Source organism: Glandiceps talaboti, chromosome 1, assembly GCF_964340395.1.
Source record: "Glandiceps talaboti chromosome 1, keGlaTala1.1, whole genome shotgun sequence".
Taxonomy (NCBI): Eukaryota; Metazoa; Hemichordata; class Enteropneusta; family Spengelidae; genus Glandiceps; species Glandiceps talaboti.
The window spans coordinates 4,355,325-4,383,220 of NC_135549.1; the positions used below are offsets into that span (position 1 = coordinate 4,355,325).

Genomic DNA, 27,896 nt, shown 5'->3' on the forward strand with positions numbered 1-27,896 from the left:
TCGGTGGCTGAATGGCTTCATTTGAAAGCGTTACTATTTTTACCTGAAATGCAATTATTTTCGACATGCTTAGCATTTACCACGGTATTTTGCAAAATGTTGTGGATCTACGTACAACCAGACTTAATGTATTATTTTGGTAATCCTTGCACAAACTTCCATATTTGGCATTGCTCTTACAAACTTCCTTATTTGGCATTTCTCTTACAAACTTCCTTATTTGGCATTACTCTTACAAACTTCCTTATTTGGCATTTCTCTTACAAACTTCCTTATTTGGCATTTCTCTTACAAACTTCCTTATTTGGCATTACTCTTACAAACTTCCATATTTGGCATTGCTCTTACAAACTTCCTTATTTGGCATTTCTCTTACAAACTTCCTTATTTGGTGATCCTATCGTCACTTCCCACTTTTGATCTTATAGAATTCCTTATTTGGTCAGTGTGTCATGGATGCCCATCAATTATTATAACTGATTTATCTGCATACAATAAGGCACATGAAAGAATTGGACTATTAATCATAATCATTATTTTTATGTAATTTGGATATGTACGCTACCTACTAGATAGATGCAGAATCTCTTTATAAATAACTGATTAACTTTTAATTAATGTTTCTTTGGTTATTTGATGAACAAAAAATGTCTCAGTTGCAGATAGACTGAAATGTCGTTACCAGTCCGGGCTTATCAGCCTCCCCTAATTTGGGTAAAGGGATATTAGACCACTCCCATAACGACTGGTCTGTCAGTCTAGTCAGTCAGTAGACTGTAATGACGTCAGTGAAAAGTTGTTTAATATGGAAGTTCACTTGTATACGTCGAAGGTTTACCCACACTTTGTCACCAGGAAACAATGCCAGAAGATGTTACATATAATGTTCTTTGTCAATTAGTTACAAAGTATTTAATATGCACCCAATGACAAAATTCAGTATGGCCCCACTGAATGCAGCACTACTTTGCAAAGTTGGTACACTTTTTTACAGTAGCGCTGCATAGGAGCTTGGTGCATACCCCTCACAACAAATCATGGCAGAAAGGATGTATAAACATATACAAATCTTCATGGGGAAAAAGTGGGACAATGCACCATGCATATAGTATGTGATGACAATACTGTACAAGATATGACTGCCCTTTTTATATATGTAACCGTAATGTTAAACACACGTCAGACACAGTTGAAATATAGACTATTTTTATTTCTTCAGGAAAAATGACTTTATGCACTGCACAAGAAAACATTTATATTAAATGAGACAATTCAATTGAAATACAGGTCAAAGCCATTTGAAAACTACTTACATATTTGAGTCTAATATTTGCCACTTACAACAAATTCACATGGTCTATAATTTTAATTTTTTTAAATTTTTTTTTGTTTCTCTGTTTACCAATCATATTTCATATACATGTATTTAATAATTATGTTTACTGTGTCACAAGACCTTTGCAGCAAGACGATAAAAAAAGCATAAAGTGAAAATAATAAAAATCAAAATAATGCTTGGCAGTCTCAAAATATGCCAAATACAACAGAGTACACAAAGAAATCCACATCATGAGGTATCTATGAAAATAGCAAAAAGAAATGAATCATCCATTGTAATTCACTTCATCAAAACGGATGATCCGGTAAGTAATAAAACGATTATTTGGAGCCCTTTGAGTAGTCCTATGAGGTTTAAAAGTGAAGGGTTGTTCTCTCTTGAGTGGACCTTTTTTAAGTGTGACTTAAGGCACTGCAAAGAGCTATGTACACCTAAGCTTTAAAATGCATTGATATAGACTTCAGTGCAAAATTTGTAAAGATAGCCACTTTAAGTATAGTGTTTAAGAAAAAGAAAAATCACACATAAATTTGTATTTGATAATTTAAATCTTTTATGTACATGGCTACATGTATAAAGTTAGTGATGGCTATCAGCTATGCAGTAATATTACTAATATGGCTATGTGTATAAAGTTAATGATGGCTATCAGCTATGCAGTAATATGGCTATGTGTATAAAGTTAATGATGGCTATCAGCTATGCAGTAATATGGCTATGTGTATAAAGTTAATGATGGCTATCAGCTATGCAGTAATATGGCTATGTGTATAAAGTTAGTGATGGCTATCAGCTACCCAGTAATATGGCTATGTGTATAAAGTTAGTGATGGCTATCAGCTACCCAGTAATATGGCTATGTGTATAAAGTTAGTGATGGCTATCAGCTATGCAGTAATATGGCTATGTGTATAAAGTTAGTGATGGCTATCAGCTATGCAGTAATATGGCTATGTGTATAAAGTTAGTGATGGCTATCAGCTATGCAGTAATATGGCTATGTGTATAAAGTTAGTGATGGCTATCAGCTATGCAGTAATATAGCTATGTGTATAAAGTTAATGATGGCTATCAGCTATGCAGTAATACGGCTATGTGTATAAAGTTAGTGATGGCTATCAGCTATGCAGTAATATAGCTATGTGTATAAAGTTAATGATGGCTATCAGCTATGCATTAATATAGCTATGTGTATAAAGTTAGTGATGGCTATCAGCTATGCAGTAATATGGCTATGTGTATAAAGTTAGTGATGGCTATCAGCTATGCAGTAATATGGCTATGTGTGTAAAGTTAGTGATGGCTATCAGCTATGCAGTAATATGGCTATGTGTATAAAGTTAGTGATGGCTATCAGCTATGCAGTAATATGGCTATGTGTATAAAGTTAGTGATGGCTTGTTTCTATCAGCTATGCAATACAGTATTGTAGCCAATTGTTGAATGAATGAGTGAGAATGAGTGGTTTGTTTTAATATTAAGAGAGAAAGTTAGACATCTAAATGACAGGAATATGTTGCGTTATAAGATTTAATATTTCTATGCCACAGGGAGACACACAAGACAAGTCAGATGGACAGACATACATACACTGAACATACCTTATTTGAGAGAGAAATGTCTATGGCATTACATCAATTACTAATCTAAAGTATATCTGTTGAATGGAAGAACCATGAAATCTGTATGCTTTGTACTCAAACAGAGACTAGTATAGTCATCAACCCTCTCCTCATTGATGACTGAACCCCCTCCTTTTTAATCACTTTCATCTATTAAGAACTCCCTCCCCCCATTATCTATGACATCCCCAGGAAGTCCTTCCCCCAAATCATCTTTAAATGATAGGGGGTATCCTCTCTATGTATAACTGATCACCTCTCCCTCATCATGGATAAAACAATCTTCCCTCCACTGCCAATCCAGACAAATAGTTGCAATGCATAACAATAGTTCTGAGATACATCTGAAGAAAAACCAATCATTAAATGTGCCTGAGATCTTGACATTGTGAAGCAGCTAGCACTGACTTGAATACAGCGTTAACAACAGATGGCCTGAGTGGGTTTTTTTCTTTGAACATTTTTTTATCAGAAAATACATGACCCAAAATGTACTCTAGAAATACTGATCTTTTCAGAGGCCGGGGAATTTAAGCAGAGTTCTTGGACAGTTGTTGGTAAGCTTCTAAACAATGTAATAGATCACAGGCTAGTAACATAAAAAAGAATACATTAAGTAAGTTTGGGTGCCAGTTATCTGTAAATTTGGACTGGGACACTACGAGGACACCAGCTATAGGCTAGTAATCTTGGAGAAAGTCACGGTTTTGAAGTCATATGTACATGCATATGACATTTTCCTATCACACTTGATAAGGAATTCATAAGAAATGATGATGAACTTTAATATCAACTTTCTGATATGCATCAAAAGCAAAGAACTCGGCAGAAGTGTTTATAAATGTGTTCAGAGAAGAGAAACTTTGAAGTAACTAACATACATCAGACTGAACTCTAGAAATGTGTTCAGAGAAGAGAAACTTTGGAGTAACAGACATCGGACTGAACTCTTTAGAAATGTGTTCAGAGAAGAGACACTTTGGAGTAACAGACATCGGACTGAACTCTTTAGAAATGTGTTCAGAGAAGAGACACTTTGGAGTAACAGACATCGGACTGAACTCTTTATAAATGGTCAGAGAAGGGAAACTTTGGAGTAACAGACATCGGACTGAACTCTTTATAAATGTGTTCAGAGAAGAGAAACTTTGGAGTAACAGACATCGGACTGAACTCTTTATAAATGTGTTCAGAGAAGAGAAACTTTGGAGTAACAGATATCAGACTGAACTCTTTATAAATGTGTTCAGAGAAGAGAGATTTTAGAGCCAAAGACACCAGACTGCATACTATTTTAAAGGAGAGAGATTGGATATAGAAAAGTTAAATTTGACAAAGTAGAGACAAGGAGTAAGAAATCCACTATGTTGATACTGTCCTTTGAATTCCTTACAATGCTATTCTGTAAACTGAAGCGTAGGGAACTGAGTACAATCAATTTATGTTGTTAGCTAGATTAAGGAGAAGACTGAAAATTGATGGCAATTCCTGGTTGCTTACTTTGGGCTTGGCCAGTGGATAATGACATTATAGTGTACATTGATCACAATTGTCCATGGTCACTAAATTTATAAGTTTGAGGAAATTAACTTTCCATGTACTTATTTTGGACCACAGACATTCTAGTTTAGCAGGTTGCTGATCCTAATTGTTAGAAATGGTGTGTTCATATCCCTAGCACCACTGTGAATGTTGGACAAGATTCTGCCTGCAGACAACAGAAAGTTTTGCTCTACAATACCTTCTTTATAATCCACATAAATTAGTTTTTATTTAAAATGTTGATTGGAAGGAATTGAATTACCCGGCAATGGTGTTTGTCCCAAATTGGATCCAGCCAGGTTTCTAAGCCAGTACGCTCTGAGTATGCTAATTTCATTGACAGTTTAAATGTTGTGATGATGTACACCGGTCAATCATTGAATAATTTGCATATTCATGACATGACATCAGCGTTGTTTAATGCTATTTGCTGACACATCTAATTGACAGTAAACTCTCTATAAACTACATGAATTCAAGCTTTTTGAAATTTTTTTTTTTGGTCCTTTCTCCCAAATAACCTGGGACCTGATCAAGCAGAGTTAAAAAGAGACATTAATATCTGTAGGACTGTACTCAGGCCAAACTTGTTAAGTAAGCTACACAGTTAGTAAAAGCCGACATTACAAACTTCCATTGCTCTACAACAAAACCGACTGTAACAAATTTATACAGCATCCAAGTTTTTCCATTAGGGAATGATAACCTATGTACATACCATATAAGAAGATTCCAACAATGAAACAATACACACACTTTTAGCATAGCTATTTTGAGTACTTCAAAAAAATAAGTATTTTACGTTTTTTTTTCTTTTATGATTTTAACATTACTTTTCCAATAGTTCTTTTGAGCATGATTTTTTTTCCAGTTTTTCAATATTCTAGCATTTCCTTACAGGAAAAATTTAATGATACTTAATTAAATAGTATCTACATTAAAGTCAGTTTCTTTATGATATTTTTTTTAATGTTTATGTAAATATAAACACTATGCAAAGTTTGCTTTCCTTTGTTAGTCAAAACTGGGTGACTTCATGATGACAAATAAACATAGCATAATATTCCTCTTCATACAATAGATGGCATCATATTGTCGTAACAGTGCCCTCTATAGTTAGTTTCTGTATAATGGAACATTTTCCAAAACTGTTGTTAAGATACTGTATGATGCATCATGAAAATGGTCTTTGCTCTCTAGGGTGTTCGACAGTAAGGTAATATATGTGCGTTATTCTTTTTCACAGCAAACTGTTGTTAAGTTACTATTGGTGTAAATCTACCTGTCTGGCACAACTATTATGGATTGAGAGTAGAGTTGATGTGAATAGAATTGGAAGCCATATAGTGTACTGCATGCAACATACATTTTTTTTTTTACAAACTGATGGTAATTTACAAAATATTAATAGTTGACACTATGGTTTGTGACTAGAATTTGCTGTGTATATCATTTTGAAAGTGTTGACATGTTTGTAAATTAACATTATGGACACATTATGGTCTCTTTTAGAACAGCGATGAGCGGCTATGTTGGGGGAATCAAATGGTTGGATCATATTCGCCCCAGTGCAGTTTTACTTTTCATGTGCATATCTTTCTTCTTTTTTATCCACCACATAAGGGCAATTCAAACAAACAATAACCTTATGTGACGACTATGATTCATTTGACGTCAAAAAGAGCACCCAGGTGACAATCCTAAAAAGCTTAAAGTCAACTTGTCATGGGTTGTAACCATGACGCTGTAAAATCTGCATATGAAAGCAGAACCAAAGCTAGTCCAGATGATTGGCCATTCATGTTGAATATACATTCAACATTCAAAAACTATGTAAATGATATGCGCCGTCGACTGCTCCATAATTCAAGTTACTCCTCTGTCAGTTACATACACAATGTTTTTATCAAAGTAACTTTGATCTTCAAGTTTTGTGTTTAACAATCTTGACACCAGAAAGATTGTATGAGAGGAATAATGGGTTGAATAATCTCTGAAGTTAAAGCCTATAGGTTGTTTGATGGAAAGAAGGCAAATGCAGGAAACTGACTCTGGAGTGGTGTCTTAGGTGAAGGACAACTGTACAGTAAGTCATCTGCATGGAGCCGGGTTCTATTTAAAGAAACAGGTTCCGACGCACTTCGATGGAGCTTTGGCAGAGATCTTGCTAGGGATTCCAGTGATGCTAGTACCTGTTAAAAACACAAAATTGAATTGTTTTAAAATATTTTATTGACCTCTTTCATCCTTCTGCCAAGTCAATGATCTGATAATTAGGAAAATGTGTTTTTGTAAATTACCTGTACTTAATCTCCATTTCTGTTCTTAACTGAGTATGTATTTATGTTAATCATGTGATAAATATTCATATATGTAAAGTACATATTCATTCGTGTTAATCATACAGGATGAATATCCAATATATGTAAAGAGCATGTGATGAATATTTGTTTACGTTGAACATGTGATGAATATTCATACATGTAAAGTGAATGTGATGGATATTCATTTATGTACAGTGAATGTGATGAATATCCATACATGTAAAGTGTCTGTGGTCAATATCCATACATGTGAAGTGTTTGTGATGAATACTCATATATGTAAAGTGTATGTGATGAATGTTCACATATGTGAAGTGGATGTGATAAATATTCATATATGTAAAATGAATGTGATGGATATTCATATAAGTAAAGTGTTTGTGATGAATATTCATATAAGTAAAGTGTTTGTGATGAATATTCATATAAGTAAAGTGTTTGTGATGAATATTCATATATGTAAAGTCAGGGTGATGAATTTAGTTACCCCACACATACTTATTCATTTATGTACAATACATGAAATGTAGTATTATTCCTATATTCCAACAAAATGGTATCATTTGTAATCCTTGATCTTTTATGACCTACCTGTGGGAACAGTGGTCTTTCATCTCTGTTCTTTTTACAACAATCTGACATAAGTCTCTTGAATGCCTTAGGAGTGTCATTGCGTGCATCTTCAGGACTTGGTGATAAGTAGCCTCTACCAACCATCCAAATTATCTGTTGGTTCAAAAAAGTAGAGTTTTTTACGACATACAATATGTAAATCCCAGCACACTATAATCATAACTTGACCCTAGTGCCGTGGTGCAACACACAATCCTTACCTGGTCTTTGTTATTAATAGTAGCATATGGTAATTGACAGGTAACTAGTTCATAAAGCACTACACCAAAGGCATACACATCCGACTGTGGTGTATACGGATTGTTGTCCTGCATACGGATAACTTCCGGAGCCTGGAAAGATATAGGAATGGATAATGTTACCATATGAAATAAACAATTTCCTCCAATATCAAATATGACAGAGTAATTGGCATGATACTCATATAGAGGAGGTGCCAAAAATACTGATCAAGATCCATAATTTGTAGATCTCTAATACTTTCATATAACAGAGTAATTTCTACTCATCAAATAAAGTGCTTCAATGAACTGATTCATTTGTATAATTCTTCACTTACTGCTGTGACCAGTATATCATTCAATTATAATGTATCACATTTTGGAGCAAACAAAACATGACAGTAAACTTGTAAGTGCACAACAAAGTCATTGTATGTAAGAAATAGAAACATACCATCCATAGAATGGAGCCTGTTGGTTGTTCAATTCTTTCTGAGCCACTCCATCTTGATTTGACTGTGGCCAGACCAAAATCACCAATTTTCACTGTCATGTCATCATGTAAAAATATATCTACATACAGTTAAGTTAATAAATCATCATATTTCATGTAATATCTCTCATTTTTACAGTAGTAAATTATATGTCTATCAAGCAAAAGAAGTTATTCTGTCACCCATTACGACATTCATCAAAGAAAACTCACTGACTGCAAGAGAATAATTGATATGAATGTTTCCATTCTTTAGTTCTATGTATATTATATATCACACTGTGTGGTGCTGGTAAGATGTCATGTAACAGCTACAGGGAGGGGAGGGAGGGGGGGGGGGCTATGGTTAAGTATGTAATATAGATAGAACACTTAACTTGTATACCATAAACCATGAGCCATGCACTTTATTCAAGGTGTCCAATAATGGTTATACAGCTAGGGAGCTACGTTTAAGTATGGAATATGGATAGAACCCTTAACTTGTATCTGATTTATACCATAAACCATGAGCCATGTACTTTATTCAAGGTGTTCAATAATAGTTATTTCTATATGTTGGTGTAAAGCTAGGGGGTAATGTTTAGGTATGGGATGATGGATAGAAACCCTAACTTGTCTCACAGGCAGCTGTCTACTTTTTCATACACTAAGATCAACACTAAGTTCTACTTTTGAAAGGATACTGTTTGACTTCAAGTCTCTATGGATGATATTCTTTGCATGGAGATAGCTGTAAATAAGTAAATAAACAAACAAATTATATTTTAACCAGAGAAAGAGAAGAGAGAAATACAGGCATTCTATTCAACCATGGAAATTAACCCAGACAGACTGCTAACCTCTGAGACTCTTCCAACAGTACTACAGCCCCAAAATGTCATACTATATTTATGATGGTATTAACATTATGGAAACTGTTCCCTCTCCATCCTGATTTATCAGAGTTGAGAGGAACGCATCACTAGATGTGGAAATTTTATGCTGGGTTGAAAGTGATAACATGCAACATATCATATAGATAAACAAGGGGTACTACTTGGTAACTATAAACTGAAACCAAACTACAGAGAAATATCTACTTGTGTGATTAATACTGTATAATAATCAACATTACATAGATACTTAAAGTCTTGTTTTTGTTCCCAAATATTGATTTCAGTAGCATTTTAGGAGTATTTGCTCATATGTACATTATCATAAGTTTCTTATAAACTTTTCTGAGACATGAATCAACTTTGACATAAATTGTACTTACTCCATTCCTTGTGCTGTCTGCCTTGCAATGTCTATCAAGTCATGCATCTCAAACTTTGATTCTAACACATGTAGATGTTTATAGAGACTGGAGCTTTCACACCACTGTGTTACAATAGCTAACTCTGGTTTAGAGGTACAACCCATGAATAGTAGAATATTAGCATGTCTTGTTTTCCTGTCAACAGAGAGAATGTAATTTTAGTGGGTACTGACAACATATTTATTTCTAATTAAGTACTAAACTTTTAACCAATACACACAACATACTTTTAATAAGCTGAGCGCTATCGACTGCAAACAGTCAGTCTTGTTAACTCATGATAGAGGGCGCTGTTGATAAGCTGAGAGCTATTGACTGCAGTCAGTCTTGTTTACTCACGATAGAGGGCGCTGTTGATAAGCTGAGAGCTATTGACTGCAAACAGTCACATTTATTTCTACTTTGGATGTATTTAGTCCATTACACCTTGGTAATGAATATACACAAATAAAAAGTTAAAGGCCCATGTCAGATTGGATTGTAATTTGGCTGAGAAAAACAGCAGTCTGGCAGACAGATTGAAAAAAAGTCACCTAGAACAAAAGAATGAGCCTTTATGTCCTCCTCACTCATAAATAAGATACCACTAATGCAAGAACCTGGGATTGAATGATGGGCCTTTAAGGTTGAATCAAAATATATGAAAGTTGGAGTATTTGACATCAATTTATGACTAACCTAAGAACAGCAACTTCATTCTTAAATGCTTGTAACTGTGACGGTGTTGGATCTGTGACATTCAATTTTTTTATGGCAACAGCACCTGTGCAGGAATGAAAGAAAGACAGCAATATTTGACAAGGTAATAGGGAAGAGTTGTCATTGTAAAACAAACTTGTATCAATGGATAAGACCCAAGGTATGTATATGAAATGGTCACACAAGATGATCGATATCAATAAGCTCACCAACCGGCTGTGCTTCATTTCATCTTTTTATTTTCTTTGTTATCCTTCTTAGGAAAGACACGTCATGAAACAATCCACAAATTCACCAGTTCCATGACCTCTGTGTGACAAAGGAGGTTTACATCTGTGTGTTCTGGAGGCATGTTTGAATTTTAAATCTATTCAGATGTAATTTGCTTGTTCACGATTGGCTCTGCAGTTGTATTCACTGGAGCAGCAATTAATGTAGGGAGGGTAATATTTGTGTTTTCCCCAGGATCTGCAGACTGCATGGGTTGGACAAACATGTAAAAATAATTGATAGATGTGGGGGTATTTTAAGTGATGAGCTTGCTAACACAAACTTTTTTTTTTTGGGGGGGGGGGCATAGCTTTCCAATAAAAATGTCAATCTCTGTTCTTGGAAGAGGTATTGTGAGAAGACAGCAGTTCAACAGTATGTTTACAATTTGATGTAAATGTATTCACAGATAGCACCTGACATACTACGTACTCTGGTGTCACACAGGAGTCATGAAAGTTGACCATTGATTGATATGGTCTTTCATCTTACCATGCCAATGACCTTTATACACAGTTCCAAATGAGCCTGACCCAATTCTACGTCCAATAGCAATTTCAATGGCTGGTATTTCCCAGTCATCATTGGAGTCTCTCCTCTGTCTCTGTGATAACAATCAATGTTGTATATTATTCACATCAGGCAACTAATACAGACTCCATTTGATCATAGTTGTCTTGCTATGAATTCATTAATTAGATCAATTTCAGCAGCAAAGTTTTCATGGGGAGGGGTAGATACTGTAAATGGATTGACAAGCTTGCAAAGTACTGTGTCATCATTTTGCAAACTTTTATTTTTAATGTACTTTTTCTTAACATTATAGGTATCTTTCTTAAACATACTAACTGCTTTATGTGTGTGTGTGTGTGTGTGTGTGTGTGTATGTGTGTGTGTATGTATGTAAGTGTGTATGTATGTATGTATGTATGTATGTATGTATGTATGTATGTATGTATGTATGTATGTGTGTGTGTGTGTGTGTGTGTATGTATGTATGCATGCATGCATGCATGCATGCATGCATGCATGCATGCATGTATGTATGTATGTATGTATGTATGTATGTATGTATGTATGTATGTATGTATGTATGTATGTATGTATGTATGTAGTTTATGTATGTATATGTGTGTGCATACATGCATGCTGGTAGGTAGGTAGGTAGATAGGTAGGTAGGAAGGTAGGTAGGTGGGTTGGTAAGGTAGGTAGGTACACTGATATACTGAATAAATAGAGTGTTTATTGTTGGTGATAGTAGTGGTGTTGGTAATGGTGGCAGTGCTTATAGTGCTGATCATGACAACTATGGCTGGGGTGTTGTTTCCTGTAATGTTCCTCTATCTTTTAGTTCCATAGACATAGCCTATTGTGTACCTCCATAGCTACTGCAACTGGTATGTGGATATATTTATTGTGTACAAAGTTATCTATTTCAAGGCTTTATTTCATCCAATACAAGAATCAGCATACAAAATACATGGTCTACAAAGACAGGGATACAAAATTGTTGAGACTACATCTCTCACTGGATCATGGCTGATAACAGTAAGGTGACAGGTGGCAATCATATGTCACAATATAAGCTAATGCCTATTAATATACATTCATCAATACATCAATTGAGATATATATACATCTAATACTTACAATTCTCCGTACACGGGTTTCATCTGAGGATGAGTGTGAGCGTCTCTTTGGTTGGTGGGTTGGCGACGGTTGTAAACTATTAGGACTGGACACAGAATTTTTATTTGGACTTGCGATGGAATTTATCATAGAGTTCGGTAATGAGGATGATACTGATGTATACACAGATGATGGCACTGACCCATACCCTGATGATGTCATACTAGCTGTAAGATTACCACCTATGAGGTCAAAAAGAATACCAAAATCAAGTCTTAGTAATAGGGTAGGTCTTTGTTACCCTTTCTCTCACTGAACTCACCAATCAGGCTATGGTATATCTCAAGCCAGACGATATGTATTTAGGGTTCAGCAAGAGGAAAGTCAAGAATCTGTGGAGTACAAAGGTTGACTCTCAAGTATTTTCATTTTGGAATGCTGTTTCTTTGTAAATCAACATTTTAGTTATACATTGCATAAATCTAATTTATATTGCTGACTTGATAAAGCTCTGTAATATCATTGCCGAGTTGATGATGCTGTGTGAAAACTTGTCTGAGTGTTTAGAAAGATGTAGAGCACAGCTCTTTTGAGACCATCTAGTTTTCTTGTTTTTTCTTTAAAAAATATGTTGAAAGTGAAATAATTAAGAGTTGAGTGGAGATACCCTTTGTGTACATTTTGAGAAATACTAATTGTCCTATCATCAGTGATCTATACTTTTATCTAATTCTTTACAGAAATAACCCCTAATGTCTGAAATAGAAACAGTACTCCTTCACCTTACCAATGGTACAAAATGAGAAATGAATGTTTATATATATTTATGTGGTTATCCATTTAAACAAAAAATCAGCACTATTTCCTTTTGAAAAGACTTGAGAATCGTTCCCTTTACTTGTAATATCCACAAACTTTAAACTTTATGTGCTTTTGCTCTCATCAGTATAATTATTCCATATGTTTATGACAACAATAACTACATGAAAACAACGATGGATTTTGAACACCAACAATGACTGTACACACACAGCTTTCATACAACTACAACAACAACAACAACAACAACAACAACAACAACAACAACAACAAACATCAACACACTGATTACACTTTTAACATGATTTGTAAGTATTTACAGCCTACTTAATTAAGAAATACATGCAGACAGGACAGTATTTACTATCAGATCTGATTAATTTATCTTTTTGTTTGCTTTGCTGTCTTAAAGACAGTACTGCAGCATCAGATAAAATGATCAAATCTGTAGTATATTTAATGAGTGAAGACATAGTGGTAGACACTTGAACAGATGACAGAGTGGTAGACACTTGAACAAATGACATCATTTTGTTAGTATTTAAAATTACATTCTTAGATAGCAGCATGAGGTACAGAAAATAGCCTTGTTTTACTTTGATAAATACCTAGTAAAGGTAAATATAGACAAGTTGAAAGGCGCTTTTAGCTGCAGAACTCACCACGTAGGATACTAGCCGGACTATAGTCAAAGACGCCATCCCGGGAAGGTGTCGGTGTACAACTAGCACTAGTGTGCCGTGTTTTGCTAGGACTGTTCTGCAACTGTCTGGCTGAGACGTCTGAATGGACGGCAAATGGATAGGGCATACAGATGCAAATGAAGTTTATTTTGTTTTGTAGTTTGTTTTTTTAAAGGGAGGGGAAGAGAAAACAGAGTGGATAGGCAGGCATTCAAATTATAGGAAGAGGGGCAGGTTGGGAGAAGATGAAATAAAATACCAAAAAGGGAGAGATGGAAAAGAGAGAATGTTGATGAGGATTGGCAAGCAATAATTTATCAAGAATGTTATTAGCAACCTGAACCACACAGGAAGGCTATTAACCCTGACACTTACAATAACTATACAATCTATACTTTGTTATCAAAACTTGGTAATTCCATACAAACCATTCAAGGTGTTATTTTCATGTATGGATCACACCGTCACATGGCCAAAAAATGCCATTATCCATTTACTGGTACTTATTGGCAGTCACATACCAGCAACTTTGGAGAGGTCATAGTTTCAGATATCAAAAAAATGGATGCAGTCCATGTAAGAAATGCATTGTTGATTGTCACCAACCAGATTAGTCCTGTGAGGGCGCACTACATTCTGTAAGATCACTACAGTGTTTGTACATGTATGGAACTGAACTGGATTTTAATACATAATACTTCTCTATTTCTAATAACTAGTACCACATAAATTCAGGACATGCTAACCAAGTTGTGAAGAGTGAAACAGAAAGTGCATAATCTGTGTTCTTATTCCTGTACATCACAAATAGACATTATCTGTATGTGTGTTATCTCTTGAAGCACTGCCTATCTGTATGTGTGTTATCTCTTGTAACACTGCAGCTATCTGTATGTGTGTTATCTCTTGTAGTACTGCAGCTATCTGTATGTGTGTTATCTCTTGTAGCACTGCAGTTATCTGTATGTGTGTTATCTCTTGAAGCACTGCAGCTATCTGTATGTGTGTTATCTCTTGTAGCACTGCAGCTATCTGTATGTGTGTTATCTCTTGTAGCACTGCAGCTATCTGTATGTGTGTTATCTCTTGTAGCATTGCAGCTATATGTATGTGTGTTATCTCTTGTAGCACTGCAGCTATCTGTATGTGTGTTATCTCTTGTAGCATTGCAGCTATCTGTATGTGTGTTATCTCTTGTAGCACTGCAGCTATCAGTATGTGTGTTATCTCTTGTAGCACTGCAGCTATCTGTATGTGTGTTATCTCTTGTAGCATTGCAGCTATCTGTATGTGTGTTATCTCTTGTAGCACTGCAGTTATCAGTATGTGTGTTATCTCTTGTACCACTGGAGCTATCTGTATGTGTGTTATCTCTTGTAGCACTGCAGTTATCAGAATGTGTGTTATCTCTTGTACCACTGGAGCTATCTGTATGTGTGTTATCTCTTGTAGTACTGCAGTTATCTGTATGTGTGTTATCTCTTGTACCACTGCAGCTATCTGTATGTGTGTTATCTCTTGTAGCATTGCAGCTATATGTATGTGTGTTATCTCTTGTAGCACTGCAGCTATCTGTATGTGTGTTATCTCTTGTAGCATTGCAGCTATCTGTATGTGTGTTATCTCTTGTAGCACTGCAGCTCTCTGTATGTGTGTTATCTCTTGAAGCACTGCAGCTATCTGTATGTGTGTTATCTCTTGTAGCACTGCAGCTATCTGCATGTGTGTTATCTCTTGTAGCACTGCAGTTATCAGTATGTGTGTTATCTCTTGTAGTACTGCAGCTATCAGTATGTGTGTTATCTCTTGTAGCACTGCAGTTATCTGTATGTGTGTTATCTCTTGAAGCACTGCAGCTATCTGTATGTGTTATCTCTTGTAACACTGCAGCTATCTGTATGTGTGTTATCTCTTGTAGCACTGCAGCAATCTGTATGTGTGTTATCTCTTGTAGCACTGCAGTTATCAGTATGTGTGTTATCTCTTGTAGCACTGCAGCTATCTGTATGTGTGTTATCTCTTGTACCACTGCAGCTATCTGTATTTGTGTTATCTCTTGTAGCACTGGAGTTATCTGTATGTGTGTTATCTCTTGTAGCACTGCAGCTATCTGTATGTGTGTTATCTCTTGTAGCACTGCAGCTATCTGTATGTGTGTTATCTCTTGTACCACTGGAGCTATCTGTATGTGTGTTATCTCTTGTAGCACTGCAGTTATCAGTATGTGTGTTATCTCTTGTAGCACTGCAGTTATCAGTATGTGTGTTATCTCTTGTAGCACTGCAGCTATCTGTATGTGCGTTATCTCTTGTAGCACTGCAGCTATCTGTATTTGTGTTATCTCTTGTAGTACTGCAGCTATCAGTATGTGTGTTATCTCTTGTAGCACTGCAGTTATCTGTATGTGTGTTATCTCTTGAAGCACTGCAGCTATCTGTATGTGTTATCTCTTGTAACACTGCAGCTATCTGTATGTGTGTTATCTCTTGTAGCACTGCAGCAATCTGTATGTGTGTTATCTCTTGTAGCACTGCAGTTATCAGTATGTGTGTTATCTCTTGTAGCACTGCAGCTATCTGTATTTGTGTTATCTCTTGTAGCACTGGCGTTATCTGTATGTGTGTTATCTCTTGTAGCACTGCAGCAATCTGTATGTGTGTTATCTCTTGTAGCACTGCAGTTATCAGTATGTGTGTTATCTCTTGTAGCACTGCAGCTATCAGTATGTGTGTTATCTCTTGTACCACTGGAGCTATCAGTATGTGTGTTATCTCTTGTAGCACTGCTGCTATCAGTATAAACATTTTATTTATCCAGCATTAAAATAAAACAATTTTGTGTACATAACTTGATGAAAACTATATAATGCTAGATATAAACATAACGGTCCTCTTTCTTTTTATTATGTTATTGCAGGTGCCAGTGATTTTACCTAATTGGTAAATTGAAATAGCAAAGTTTAAATGCAATCTTTTAAAGTGTGAAAAAAACGTTCAATTTTATTGATAAATTTGCTTCACAACAACTTGCATTGGAACAATGATCTTGTAATTCTTGATGAATTTGAATATGAGTAAAACTTTTATCAAAACTACTACAGAACTACTATCAAAACTACTGTATATGTGGCCCAAGAAATAATAGACATGTAGTATGTATTTAGTAGCTCAAGAATGAACATTACACCTTATGTCAGTTGTTTATAGATGTAGATGTCAAATCTTTAAAATGTAAATCATGGCGAATTCATCATCAAATTTATCTGTTTTGTACTAAGACTCTACTGCAAGGTTAATTAGATAATGTAGACAAATCAGCCACAACATCATTGCATCTTGTATGGAACATCTGCTATCTGTTTATTAACCAACTGACCAATCAATTTGCTTGCTTGGTACATCTAGATATGTCCGTTACTTGCCTATCAATCAATCAATTGGCTTGTTAGGTACACATAGTTACATGTGTTACTTGTTTACTAACTGACCAATCAATTTGTTTTGCTTGGTACATCTATGTAAATCTGTTACTTGTTTATCCAGTGACTGATTGACCAATGAACCAACCAACCAACCAACCAACCAACCAACCAACCAACCAACCAGCCAGCCAGCCAGCCAGCCAGCCAGCCAGCCAGCCAGCCAGCCAGCCAACCAACCAACCAACCAACCAACCAACCAACCAACCAACCAACCAGCCAGCCAGCCAGCCAGCCAGCCAGCCAGCCAGCCAACCAACCAACCGACCAACCAACCAACCAACCAACCAATCAATCAACAAGCCAATTTGCTTCATTGGTGCATGTATCATATGTACACTTGTTACAGCAGATTTCAAAATACTGTTCAGCATCTCCGTTTGATACAATCACACAGAAACCAATAAGAAACTATACATGTTATACTTTAACTTAGATAGCAAGATTGAATGAGTAGTTTCTTGCTACATTTTGTCAAAATGAAATGAACTGACGTGCCACCATGCATCAAAACTCTGGCACCCACATGTCTGCGTCTTGTTGCAATGTTGGTTTAAATTATTGACTCATTAAATGTAGCAATAAATTGCGATCTTGCTATTAAAATGTAGCAAGTTTCTTATTGATTTCTGCATGGTTGCATCAAACAGTGCCTCTTAACGGTATTTTGGAATCTGCTGTGTAAGTATATGAACCAATCAGATGATGTGTCCCTAATACCAATACAGTTGTATACCCTCTAATGAAAGACAACAAGTTTCACTATGGTCATTCTTGTGAGTTACCACACAGTGGACAATATGGGAACATCACATTTGGTATGTTATATGAAATTATAGTGTGATAATGCATGTCAAATTATCCCTCTTCATGCAGGTCAAGTCCATATAAAAGACACTGGCCATGGCAGGATTAGGGATAACTTAGACAGTGTACACTGCAATACAGCTGGGTGGAATGAACCATTAAACATTTTGAATCAGCTCATAACATTGCCACTTAGAGAGACAAATTGTAACTAAACTCACTGTAAGGAAGTCAACCAGGACTTGATGAACAGTTTTAATTGGTATATTACTTGGTATAGACACTATTACAGAACATCCAACTTCACATGTTGTCTGTTGTAACAGTTTCCAAATGTTACATTATGCTTAATAGAGTTAATTAATAGAATTACTTACCGTGTGCATGTGCAAAGGACTGTGCCATGGTTGCCTTGTGATGTTTTGCTGCAAGTTCCTACAGCATAAAATAGATATAAAGGAAGTGTTTGTTTAAATTCAGGTGGATGAGTATACAATTCCTGACTCTTTAAAAATGCAAGGAAATTAGAAACACTTCTATAGTGCAATGGTAAACCAGTGTACTCCCTAAATAAGATAATTACTCTGGCAACCGAGGCTTTGGTTTACTAAGATAGACAACATTGATAGGATACTGAATGGATGTTGGTTTAATTATAGTCTCAGCATGGCAGCTCTCGAAAAGCTACTTCCTAAAACTTGCAGTTTACTGTTTTGGGACTTCCAATGTTTACACCATTTTGATCTACATGTAATCTACCACATCAAAGTAAACCAAAGCCTTGATTACCAGAGTCATAACAATGGTGCCAAATATTCTTGTCCTATTTCTGAGTATCCTATAATCAAGATCACACACTAACCAATCATGTGTTAAACTTTATTGGTATCCTAACAGCCACAAAATCCCAGATACAACCTTCCTCAGGTGTTGTAACCAACAGGCAAGCAACTGACCCTATATCTTTTCAGTCTGGTGAAATGATTATAAAAATGACGCCCTCTATGGGCTAGAATATTATCACAACATCACTGTATGATAACAACCCCATGGATGCATATCTGATTGAAAATTATCGTTTATTACTGAAATTTGGGACCTTTAATGAAACAAATGGTGTCTTAAAGTCCTTTTCTGATTTTAATTGTCATTTCTAAGTCATTCAGAATGTTAGTACAATTATGCAATGAAAGAATCGCCAATGGCAACATGTACACATACATTTATACATTTTTACACTTTTTAACAAAAATGTAACCAACCAACCATTTTTAAGGTGTACAATGAGACACTTAGAATTAAGTATGGATGCCCTTCAAGAATATTCTAAAGATAAAACCCTGTCAGACTTATTCCTGCCTTTAGTACACTTGTATTGATTACTGCTTTCAACTGACAGAAGCACCTCGGTAACTTCTTCAACTGCACTTGACATGTGTTCAGATATTTTGGAGATTTCCTGCAAGGGTTTATGGGAAACCATCTTGTGATGACATCACAAATACTAAAACTTTTAGTCTTTACAATTTCAAAAAGAGTAAAGTGTACTAAAGGTAGAAATAAGACTGACTGGACTTATTCTTAAATAATGGAAATTTAGCCTTATTGTATGTATTGACTTCAAGAGGATGTACATTTCAACATTTCAGGCAACTTTAGTGTTTATTTCACTTTATTCATATCATAGTCTGATCAAAGGTTTTCAAAATATTCAAAAATTTAAATATCATTCTTGACATGTTAATCATAAATAATTTGTTAAATGTAACACATTTATTGTATTAATATATGTCTGTAACTGATTCTTTAAATTATTTCAATAATAGGTGTATGCAGTACTTTGAAGAAACTACACTCTTAACTAGTATGTAATATGAACTTGACATTGAACAGCATGGAGCAAAAGTCACTTGAATCAGATTAATGGTTTTTACCTCTAGAATCTGGGTATTATCAGCACCACCATCCACTAAATTTATGCTAGGAGCAGATATAGATCTTTCCCTCGGTAGGACTGGCTTTGGTATTGTCTGCGGTGATGACACCGCTGGGTCTAGTGAAAAAGCCCCCTCTGAAGCCAATCCTTGATCTTCTGGTTCTGATTCTCTGTCTAACATTGTATCATTTCGGTCAAAGCCGAGTAACCTAAGCAAAGGAATGTGTACACTGCTGAAGGGTAAGTACTTTTTGTGATAAGGAAGACCTGGGATGATTTCTGAAAAGTGAAGTGGTGTTAGTCAGTGTGCCAGTAAGAACAGAGACGATCGTGACAAGTTTTGTGAATAAATGTGTGTTAGTTCTAAACAGCTGGTGGAAAATAGTGTTCTCCCAACAGCCATATTGCATAGATTGGTCCATTGTCATAAACCACAGACTCTTTTATGGCACCGTCCAAGGTGGTATTTGAAATTTTGCAGTGTCGTGGAAGAAATATATCAGTGCTGGTTAGAGAGATTGAGGTTGGACTTCTGTTGTCTTTCCAGAAAACAATAGAACTACATTTACATATCAATGCTATGTAAATTAACTATTTATATATAATTTACATAACAAAACAATGTGTACATTAATTTCTCATTTTCATGTAAATTAAGAACTATGCTGTGACAATGCCTGGGGAGAACACTAGACTTACAGTTGAAAGCTTTGAATAGAAATTATGCAGTGTGCAGTATCCATAGTACTTTTGTTTCTTTTTTTTCCTTTTTTTAAGACTTCATTCATAAATGGGATATGAAATGAAAGAAGGGCATGCATGAAGATGAATGCATATACATGCAAGGAAATAAACTAAAAACATGCAGAAATGGTTATGGTCAAGGAAAATGTAATGAAATAAAAATTTATCATAACAAAAAAAAATGTGAAAGGGAGAAAACAAGGCAGATGAAGAAAATGATGAAATCCCAGCTTCCTTATCTGGTATACAAAATTGTGTTAAGACAACCTACCCACATATCGGCTAAACCATCTCACACTCAATTTAACAACTTAACAACAGGTTGATAAAATATCTGCAAAAATAGCGCCAATGGCGTTGTAGCACAACTGTATAGTTTTTAAAAATGTCTTCCCATATGCTGATCCATACTAGGTATACATATAGGTGTTCATTTGCTGAATGATTATCCATACATTCATTTATCTATTTATCCCTGTTATCTTTGCAATATATGTGATCACTTGGCTGTTGCTATGGGTGTGGTCTTGTTGCTAAGCACATTTGCATACATTTTTTGAATGTTTATTCATTTGTCTGTGTTATCTTTGCAATATATCTGATCATTTGGCTGTTGCTATGGGCGTGGTCTTGTTGCTAGGCATATTTGCAGACATTTTTTGAATGCTTATTCAATTGTCTTTTAATCCTAGTGGTTATCTTTGTGAAATACCTCACCGGTTAGCTGTTGCTATGGGCGTGGTCTTGTTGCTAGGTACATTTGCAAACATATTTTGAATGCTTAGACACCCCTAAGAATGTTCCCACCAAATTTCAGACCAATCTGCCCAACTGATTTTGAGTAAGTTTTTTGACCAAAAATTACATTTTTCGACCCAAATCACACACTGGTAGTAAGATCATTTTGATTTGAACAATTTCCCAACTAGACACTCCCAAGGTAATACAGCCATCAAATATCATGGCAATCGGTACATGCAGGAAATTTAACCTGCCAAACACAGTATGATCATGGAGGTCTTGATATGACTATTTTTCTTTCCCCATAAAATGTGACTTCTTATTCTTTGTACAAACTGTTTTTTGAATGCCTAAGGATTGTGTATTTATATGAACCTGTTTTAATCATAGTGTCTAAAATTTAATTCAGCTATGCTAAAAACAGGCCTAGGTTGCCAAGCAACCTTAAACAGATGTTAATCTTTATGCCATTGACACTGACATGTGAAGTAGCCCATAAAAGATTTAATGATTTCATTGCATCAATAAAACAAGAAAATTTCATTTCCAGGCTGAAGTCAAAGCATTTTGTAATACAACAAATCACATTTTGAAATGTTAAATGCACATTTCTGAGGTGATCATTTTCATTTGAACAATTTTTCATTAGAACACCATAAGTAATGTCCCCACCAAATATCAAGCCAATTGGTCTGGCGGTTTTTGACTTTAAGTCATTTACACACACACACACACACACACACACACACACACACACACACACACACACATACACACACACACACACACATACACACACACACATACACACACACACACACACACACACACACACACACACACACACACACACACACACACACACACACACACACACACACAGACGCCAGGCGATGCCTATAGCACTGCTAAACCAGTTCAGTTGTGCTAAAAATGAATAAAAAATTGTCATGCTGATGATTTAAAGAAATCAAAACAAATAAAACCATGGCAACACCATGGCAATATAATACAAATACAATAAAAGGCATCAAAGCATCTTATATTAGGAATAAAAAAATAGAATATAAACAAATAAATCATGCAAAAATGAAATGGATAACATGCAAGAGATAGTATACTGATGAATTCCTTTGTAACCCCTACAAAATCAGTTGATTTTAGGATTACCTTTCATGGGTCTGATAACTATATATTTTAACATTATTGTTAATTCCTCGATATCTTCTGAAATCCAATATACATGTAGATAAATCAGTATTTGAAGTAAGTTTTCTTGGCTTTGAAGGATATGCATGATATATTTGTGACTTTAGTGTAAACTTTGTCAAAGAAAGATAAAAGTATAGATGTACTGAAGAGTTGCAACACTACAGTGATTTTTTTCTCACGACCCTATGACAAGTTTTAATGGTTTTATGAAATGACTTCTTGAGTTTGAAAATTTCATGAAGTTTTTCTGAACAGCAGAGATTAGTCAAAAACCACAAAAAATGAACAAATTAGTTTGAACTGATAGACAGAAAGAACCAGACTCATGCAATTTTTATTAAAACCATCCATTTTTATGACCATACCAGAAGTCTACATGCAAAGTATAGAGTTGGATTTCAGAAGACACCTTGTACAGCATTCATAGATATAAATCATATACATGTACCCAGTCCAGTCACGATATCATATCTTTCTCACTCCCCATCAGTACAGATATATTGATGATCTATGGTGTCTGTCTATCTGTGTGTGTGTGTGTGTGTGTGTGAGTGTGTGTGTGTGTGTGAGTGTGTGTGTGTGTGTATGTATGTATGTATGTATGTATGTATGTATGTATGTATGTATGTATGTATGTATGTATGTATACCTGATGGTAAGGTGATTTTAAAGGGTTGTTTTGCAATGTCTGATATAGCACAAAGTATTGTATGAAAACAACGAATGAAAAATTAAATGGTGTACAACACTTTCTCTTTTGATAAGGCTTGTGGGACAATAACATAAATTTTGTTCTTAAAATTATAGATTGGCAAAAAATTACATGTATTTCTTTTCAATGATACCCACTAGGAAAGAAGGAAAATTTGTTCAATATAATCTGTTGGAGAGTATTAAAGATCACTTTTCATTCAATAAATTGGAGGGGGGGGGGGGGAGAAAAGTAGTTTCAGTTGTCAATAAACTGTGTGTGTGTGTGTGTGTGTGTGGGGGGGGGGGTTAAACAATGCTATTCAATTACTACAGGGTGTACCATTCATGTTATGAACTGAAGAGGTTAAAACATAGAACTTGCAGAGACAACACTTGAATACAGATTTCCCTTACAGACCACTATAAATGGCGCCAGTAGCTGTAACATATTTCCATTATTTTGTTTCTTACAAGTTATATTTGACTTAGCTAGGTTGTTGTATTTTTGAAGTATGTGTGATTGCCAACTGACAGAACCCTACACAGCATCCAAAAACTCAAATTTGTTGACTTAGGATTAAATAATGTAGACAGTACTTTTTTTTATTAGAACTATTTACACATGGTCAGTGTATGCGACACCATCAACATTCAATACATACGTTACATGTATTCATATAATTTGAAGAACTGAACTGTTGGCAGTAACACTTGGTGTATTTTTCAATAGCAAAAAAGTACTAAAATGTTGGAATCTTACAGCTACTGGGAGGCCCTTAGAAAATCAAAGTCATAATCCAAGAACAGTACAAACAAGAGAAATACAATTACACATTAATTTTCATCTGTAATGAAAAGAAAAACAATTTCATGCTATCTATAAATGGTTAATATATATTCTGTTACTATAGCAATGGTTAACATATATTCTGTTACTATAGCAACTTACATTTTGTAAAAATTATCTGACACACAGAGAGGGGGAACTTTCTGAGCACATCTTTGATGGAATTTATAACTGCATGTCTGACACTTGAAACCATGGAAGAGAAGTCGTTGACAACTGTCACAAAATGCTAATGTGAAGAACGTTTTGCGAACCTGAAAGAGACAGATGCAATTTCATAAGTATATGTTAAAAATGATTAATATTTCAAATGTCAAAATGACATGATCTGATGAAAACCATTAGTTAGTATTCATACTCTACAAAGAAGCCAGGCTTCTAAAGTCTTCCAGTATTCCTTTCTTGACTATGTCCTTGCCCAAAAGGTAAAACTTGGTGACAACCAAATGATTATATAATGTAGTACACCCCCGATGATGCTGATGAGATGTTAGCAAATATTTGGATTCACTTTCAGCAATTTTTTTACTCTGAGTAGGAATTTTCATTACAAATGATTATACCTTTCTATTCCTTTTACAAAAAAACTGAACTAATTCCTATCATCATCTGCCAGGTGTGCAATAAAAAATACTTACAAAATTATGTGATATACTGCTTGTTGCCTGGAAACGTTCAATAACTTCAACTACAAGCTGGAAAAGAAAAGAAAATACATGTAAACATAATGTGATTAAAAGTTGTAATGATTTGTGATTGCTAGATGATGTAGAGGAATAGTCCTATGTAATTCTTATGGTTTAATTAAAGCTGCACTGGCTGCAACTGATCATTTTTTCTGAAATTTTTTGTTACATACAATAACTTTCTTGTAATATCACACCCTGAACTGTATTGAGTCACCCTTGGGTGAACACACTTTTTGCAGCTGTTTACATGATAAATCAAATCAAATTGATTTTTGGGTCTGCACCCAAAAACCAGTGCCCTCAATGGCGATTATTGTTTAAACCTGTTATTATAGTAATAATGGATGAGATCCACCACTCATTAACATGTACAATGTCCGATTATTGGTATTTCAACACTTTTCAGTGAATACATTGTGGTTGGCTGATTTGAAAAAAAACGATACTACAGTTGCAAACTAGTACACTTTTAACATGATAACAGATTCAAAACCAAGTTTTCATTCAAGATTTAAACTTGTCACTACACTACCTATGGATAATATTGACCACTAATGAACAGATACTGTCATGTCTTTTTACAAGTAAGTGACCAATTATTAGTGACCAATGATTTGGTTGCAGCTTTCATAATAAAATAACACTAATCTAAAAACTTGAAATTGAAACACTGTTTTCGATTTGAAATTCACTTACAAATATGTGTCTGAAATGGGAGGGAAATAATCAAATCAGCTGACGAGTGATGGTGAATGACCATCACGTAAAGAGTGCAAGTGAAGTCATAATGGCTTCCCATGAGATGGGTTCGTTATCTTCACAAGTAGGTCACAAGAACTCCATGATGGATATATAATACAGGGTGTATCATATGATGACTTACACCTACTTGTGTCATGATTCTAGTCTTTACAAGTCCAAGCATGGGGTGATAATAAAATCAGACATGATGGATTTATTTACTGTATACACTTTTGATCTTTATAAAGGAGGAAATTCAATATTATCTTTATGATTCAAATAATTGTGTATCCTATAACACTCAAATATGCATAATATGGTGTGTGTGAAATGTTAAACTGTGTGTGTGTGTGTGTGTTTGCTTGTGTCTCTGTATGTCTGTGTGTACGTATGTATGTATGTATGTATGTATGTATGTATGTATGTATGTATGTATGTGTGTGTGTGTGTGTGTGTGTGTGTGTGTGTGTGTGTGTGTGAGTGTGTGTGTGTGTGTGTGTGTGTGTAAGTTGTTGAATATCTCCCTCATTCTGAGCCAAATCCACAGATTCTCTCAAAAGATAACGGATTTTATGGAAGATTGGTGAGGATAGCGACTATGACTTGAAACTGCGACCTGCGACTTGAAAACTGCAACTGCAACCTGCGACTTGCAAACTGCCCCCTGTGACTTGTCAGCCTAGATGGCCATAGCCATTTGAATCAAAAGTTTTCTTGTAATACTAGAGATTTGGGTATTTATATTGCTGACAAGGGCGAGTATGTCAGTTTAAATATACCATTTGAATGATGCAGACACACGGCATGGCAGCCATCTTGTTTTTCACTCAATCATCGAGTTATATCCTTCAGTATACACATAAACATTAGCTTATATTACGTTATTTTAAAATGGGAACCGTTAGCCAGATTCACAGAAATGCTACCTAATGGATTGCTAAAAGGTTGTATTTTGAAGGCCCCCTAAAATATCTTCAAGTAAAATATCACAATTAAGTCGCAGTTTTACAAGCTGCAGTTTCCAAGTCGCAGTTGCTGTCCTCACTGGTCTCCCACAGGATTTTGACAAGTTTAGTTGTTTTACTTTTAAAACCCTATTATAAATGCATAAAGTATATACATGCAATTTATGGCTTGATAACCCTGGTTTGTCTCCCTACATTGATGGTTTGATAACCCTAGTTTGTCTCCCTACATTGATGGTTTGATAACCCTGGTTTGTCTCCTTACATTGATGGTTTGATAACCCTGGTTTGTCTCCCTACATTGATGGTTTGATAACCCTGGTTTGTCTCCCTACATTGATGGTTTGATAGCCCTGGTTTGTCTCCCTACATTGATGGTTTGATAACCCTGGTTTGTCTCCCTCCACTGATGGTTTGATAACCCTGGTTTGTCTCCCTACACTGATGGTTTGATAACCTTGGTTTGTCTCCCTACATTGATGGTTTGATAACCTTGGTTTGTCTCCCTACATTGATGGTTTGATAACCCTGGTTTGTCTCCCTACACTGATGGTTTGATAACCCTGGTTTGTCTCCCTACATTGATGGTTTGATAACCCTGGTTTGTCTCCCCACATTGATGGTTTGATAACCCTGGTTTGTCTCCCTACACTGATGGTTTTATAACCCTGGTTTGTCTCCCTACACTGATGGTTTGATAACCTTGGTTTGTCTCCTAACAATGATGGTTTGATAACCCTGGTTTGTCTCCCTACACTGATGGTTTGATAACCCTGGTTTGTCTCCCTACATTGATGGTTTGATAACCCTGGTTTGTCTCCCTACACTGATGGTTTGATAACCCTGGTTTGTCTCCTTACATTGATGGTTTGATAACCCTGGTTTGTCTCCCTACACTGATGGTTTGATAACCCTGGTTTGTCTCCTTACATTGATGGTTTGATAACCCTGGTTTGTCTCCCTACACTGATGGTTTGATAACCCTGGTTTGTCTCCCTACACTGATGGTTTGATAACCTTGGTTTGTCTCCCTACACTGATGGTTTGATAACCTTGGTTTGTCTCCCTACACTGATGGTTTGATAACCCTGGTTTGTCTCCCTACATTGATGGTTTGATAACTCTAGTTTGTCTCCCTACACTGATGGTTTGATAACCTTGGTTTGTCTCCCTACACTGATGGTTTGATAACCTTGGTTTGTCTCCTTACATTGATGGTTTGATAACCCTGGTTTGTCTCCCTACATTGATGGTTTGATAACCCTGGTTTGTCTCCCTACATTGATGGTTTGATAACCCTGGTTTGTCTCCCTACACTGATGGTTTTATAACCCTGGTTTGTCTCCCTACACTGATGGTTTGATAACCTTGGTTTGTCTCCTAACAATGATGGTTTGATAACCCTGGTTTGTCTCCCTACACTGATGGTTTGATAACCCTGGTTTGTCTCCCTACATTGATGGTTTGA

The 27,896-nt window shown here is 35.5% G+C and overlaps 1 protein-coding gene across 2 annotated transcripts in view; it reads right to left on the bottom strand.

Moving 5' to 3' along the window:
• Positions 1-1,239: 1,239 nt before the first annotated feature.
• LOC144441893 (serine/threonine-protein kinase B-raf-like) overlaps positions 1,240-27,896 on the bottom strand; it is a 68,075-nt gene continuing 41,418 nt past the window's right edge. The window contains exons 5-17 of one of the 2 annotated variants that reach the window (XM_078131154.1): positions 24,672-24,728; positions 24,136-24,287; positions 19,795-20,005; positions 18,238-18,295; positions 12,095-12,315; positions 10,936-11,047; positions 10,153-10,237; positions 9,433-9,609; positions 8,861-8,907; positions 8,136-8,254; positions 7,661-7,792; positions 7,419-7,553; positions 1,240-6,695 (exon numbers count right to left, since the gene is read on the bottom strand). In XM_078131154.1, the coding sequence (XP_077987280.1) occupies positions 6,510-6,695; positions 7,419-7,553; positions 7,661-7,792; positions 8,136-8,254; positions 8,861-8,907; positions 9,433-9,609; positions 10,153-10,237; positions 10,936-11,047; positions 12,095-12,315; positions 18,238-18,295; positions 19,795-20,005; positions 24,136-24,287; positions 24,672-24,728 (1,692 nt within the window). In that variant the 3' untranslated portion in view covers positions 1,240-6,509. Of the gene's footprint in view, positions 6,696-7,418; positions 7,554-7,660; positions 7,793-8,135; positions 8,255-8,860; positions 8,908-9,432; positions 9,610-10,152; positions 10,238-10,935; positions 11,048-12,094; positions 12,316-18,237; positions 18,296-19,794; positions 20,027-24,135; positions 24,288-24,671; positions 24,729-27,896 lie in introns of both variants that reach the window. The other variant, XM_078131148.1, reaches the window with a different exon arrangement.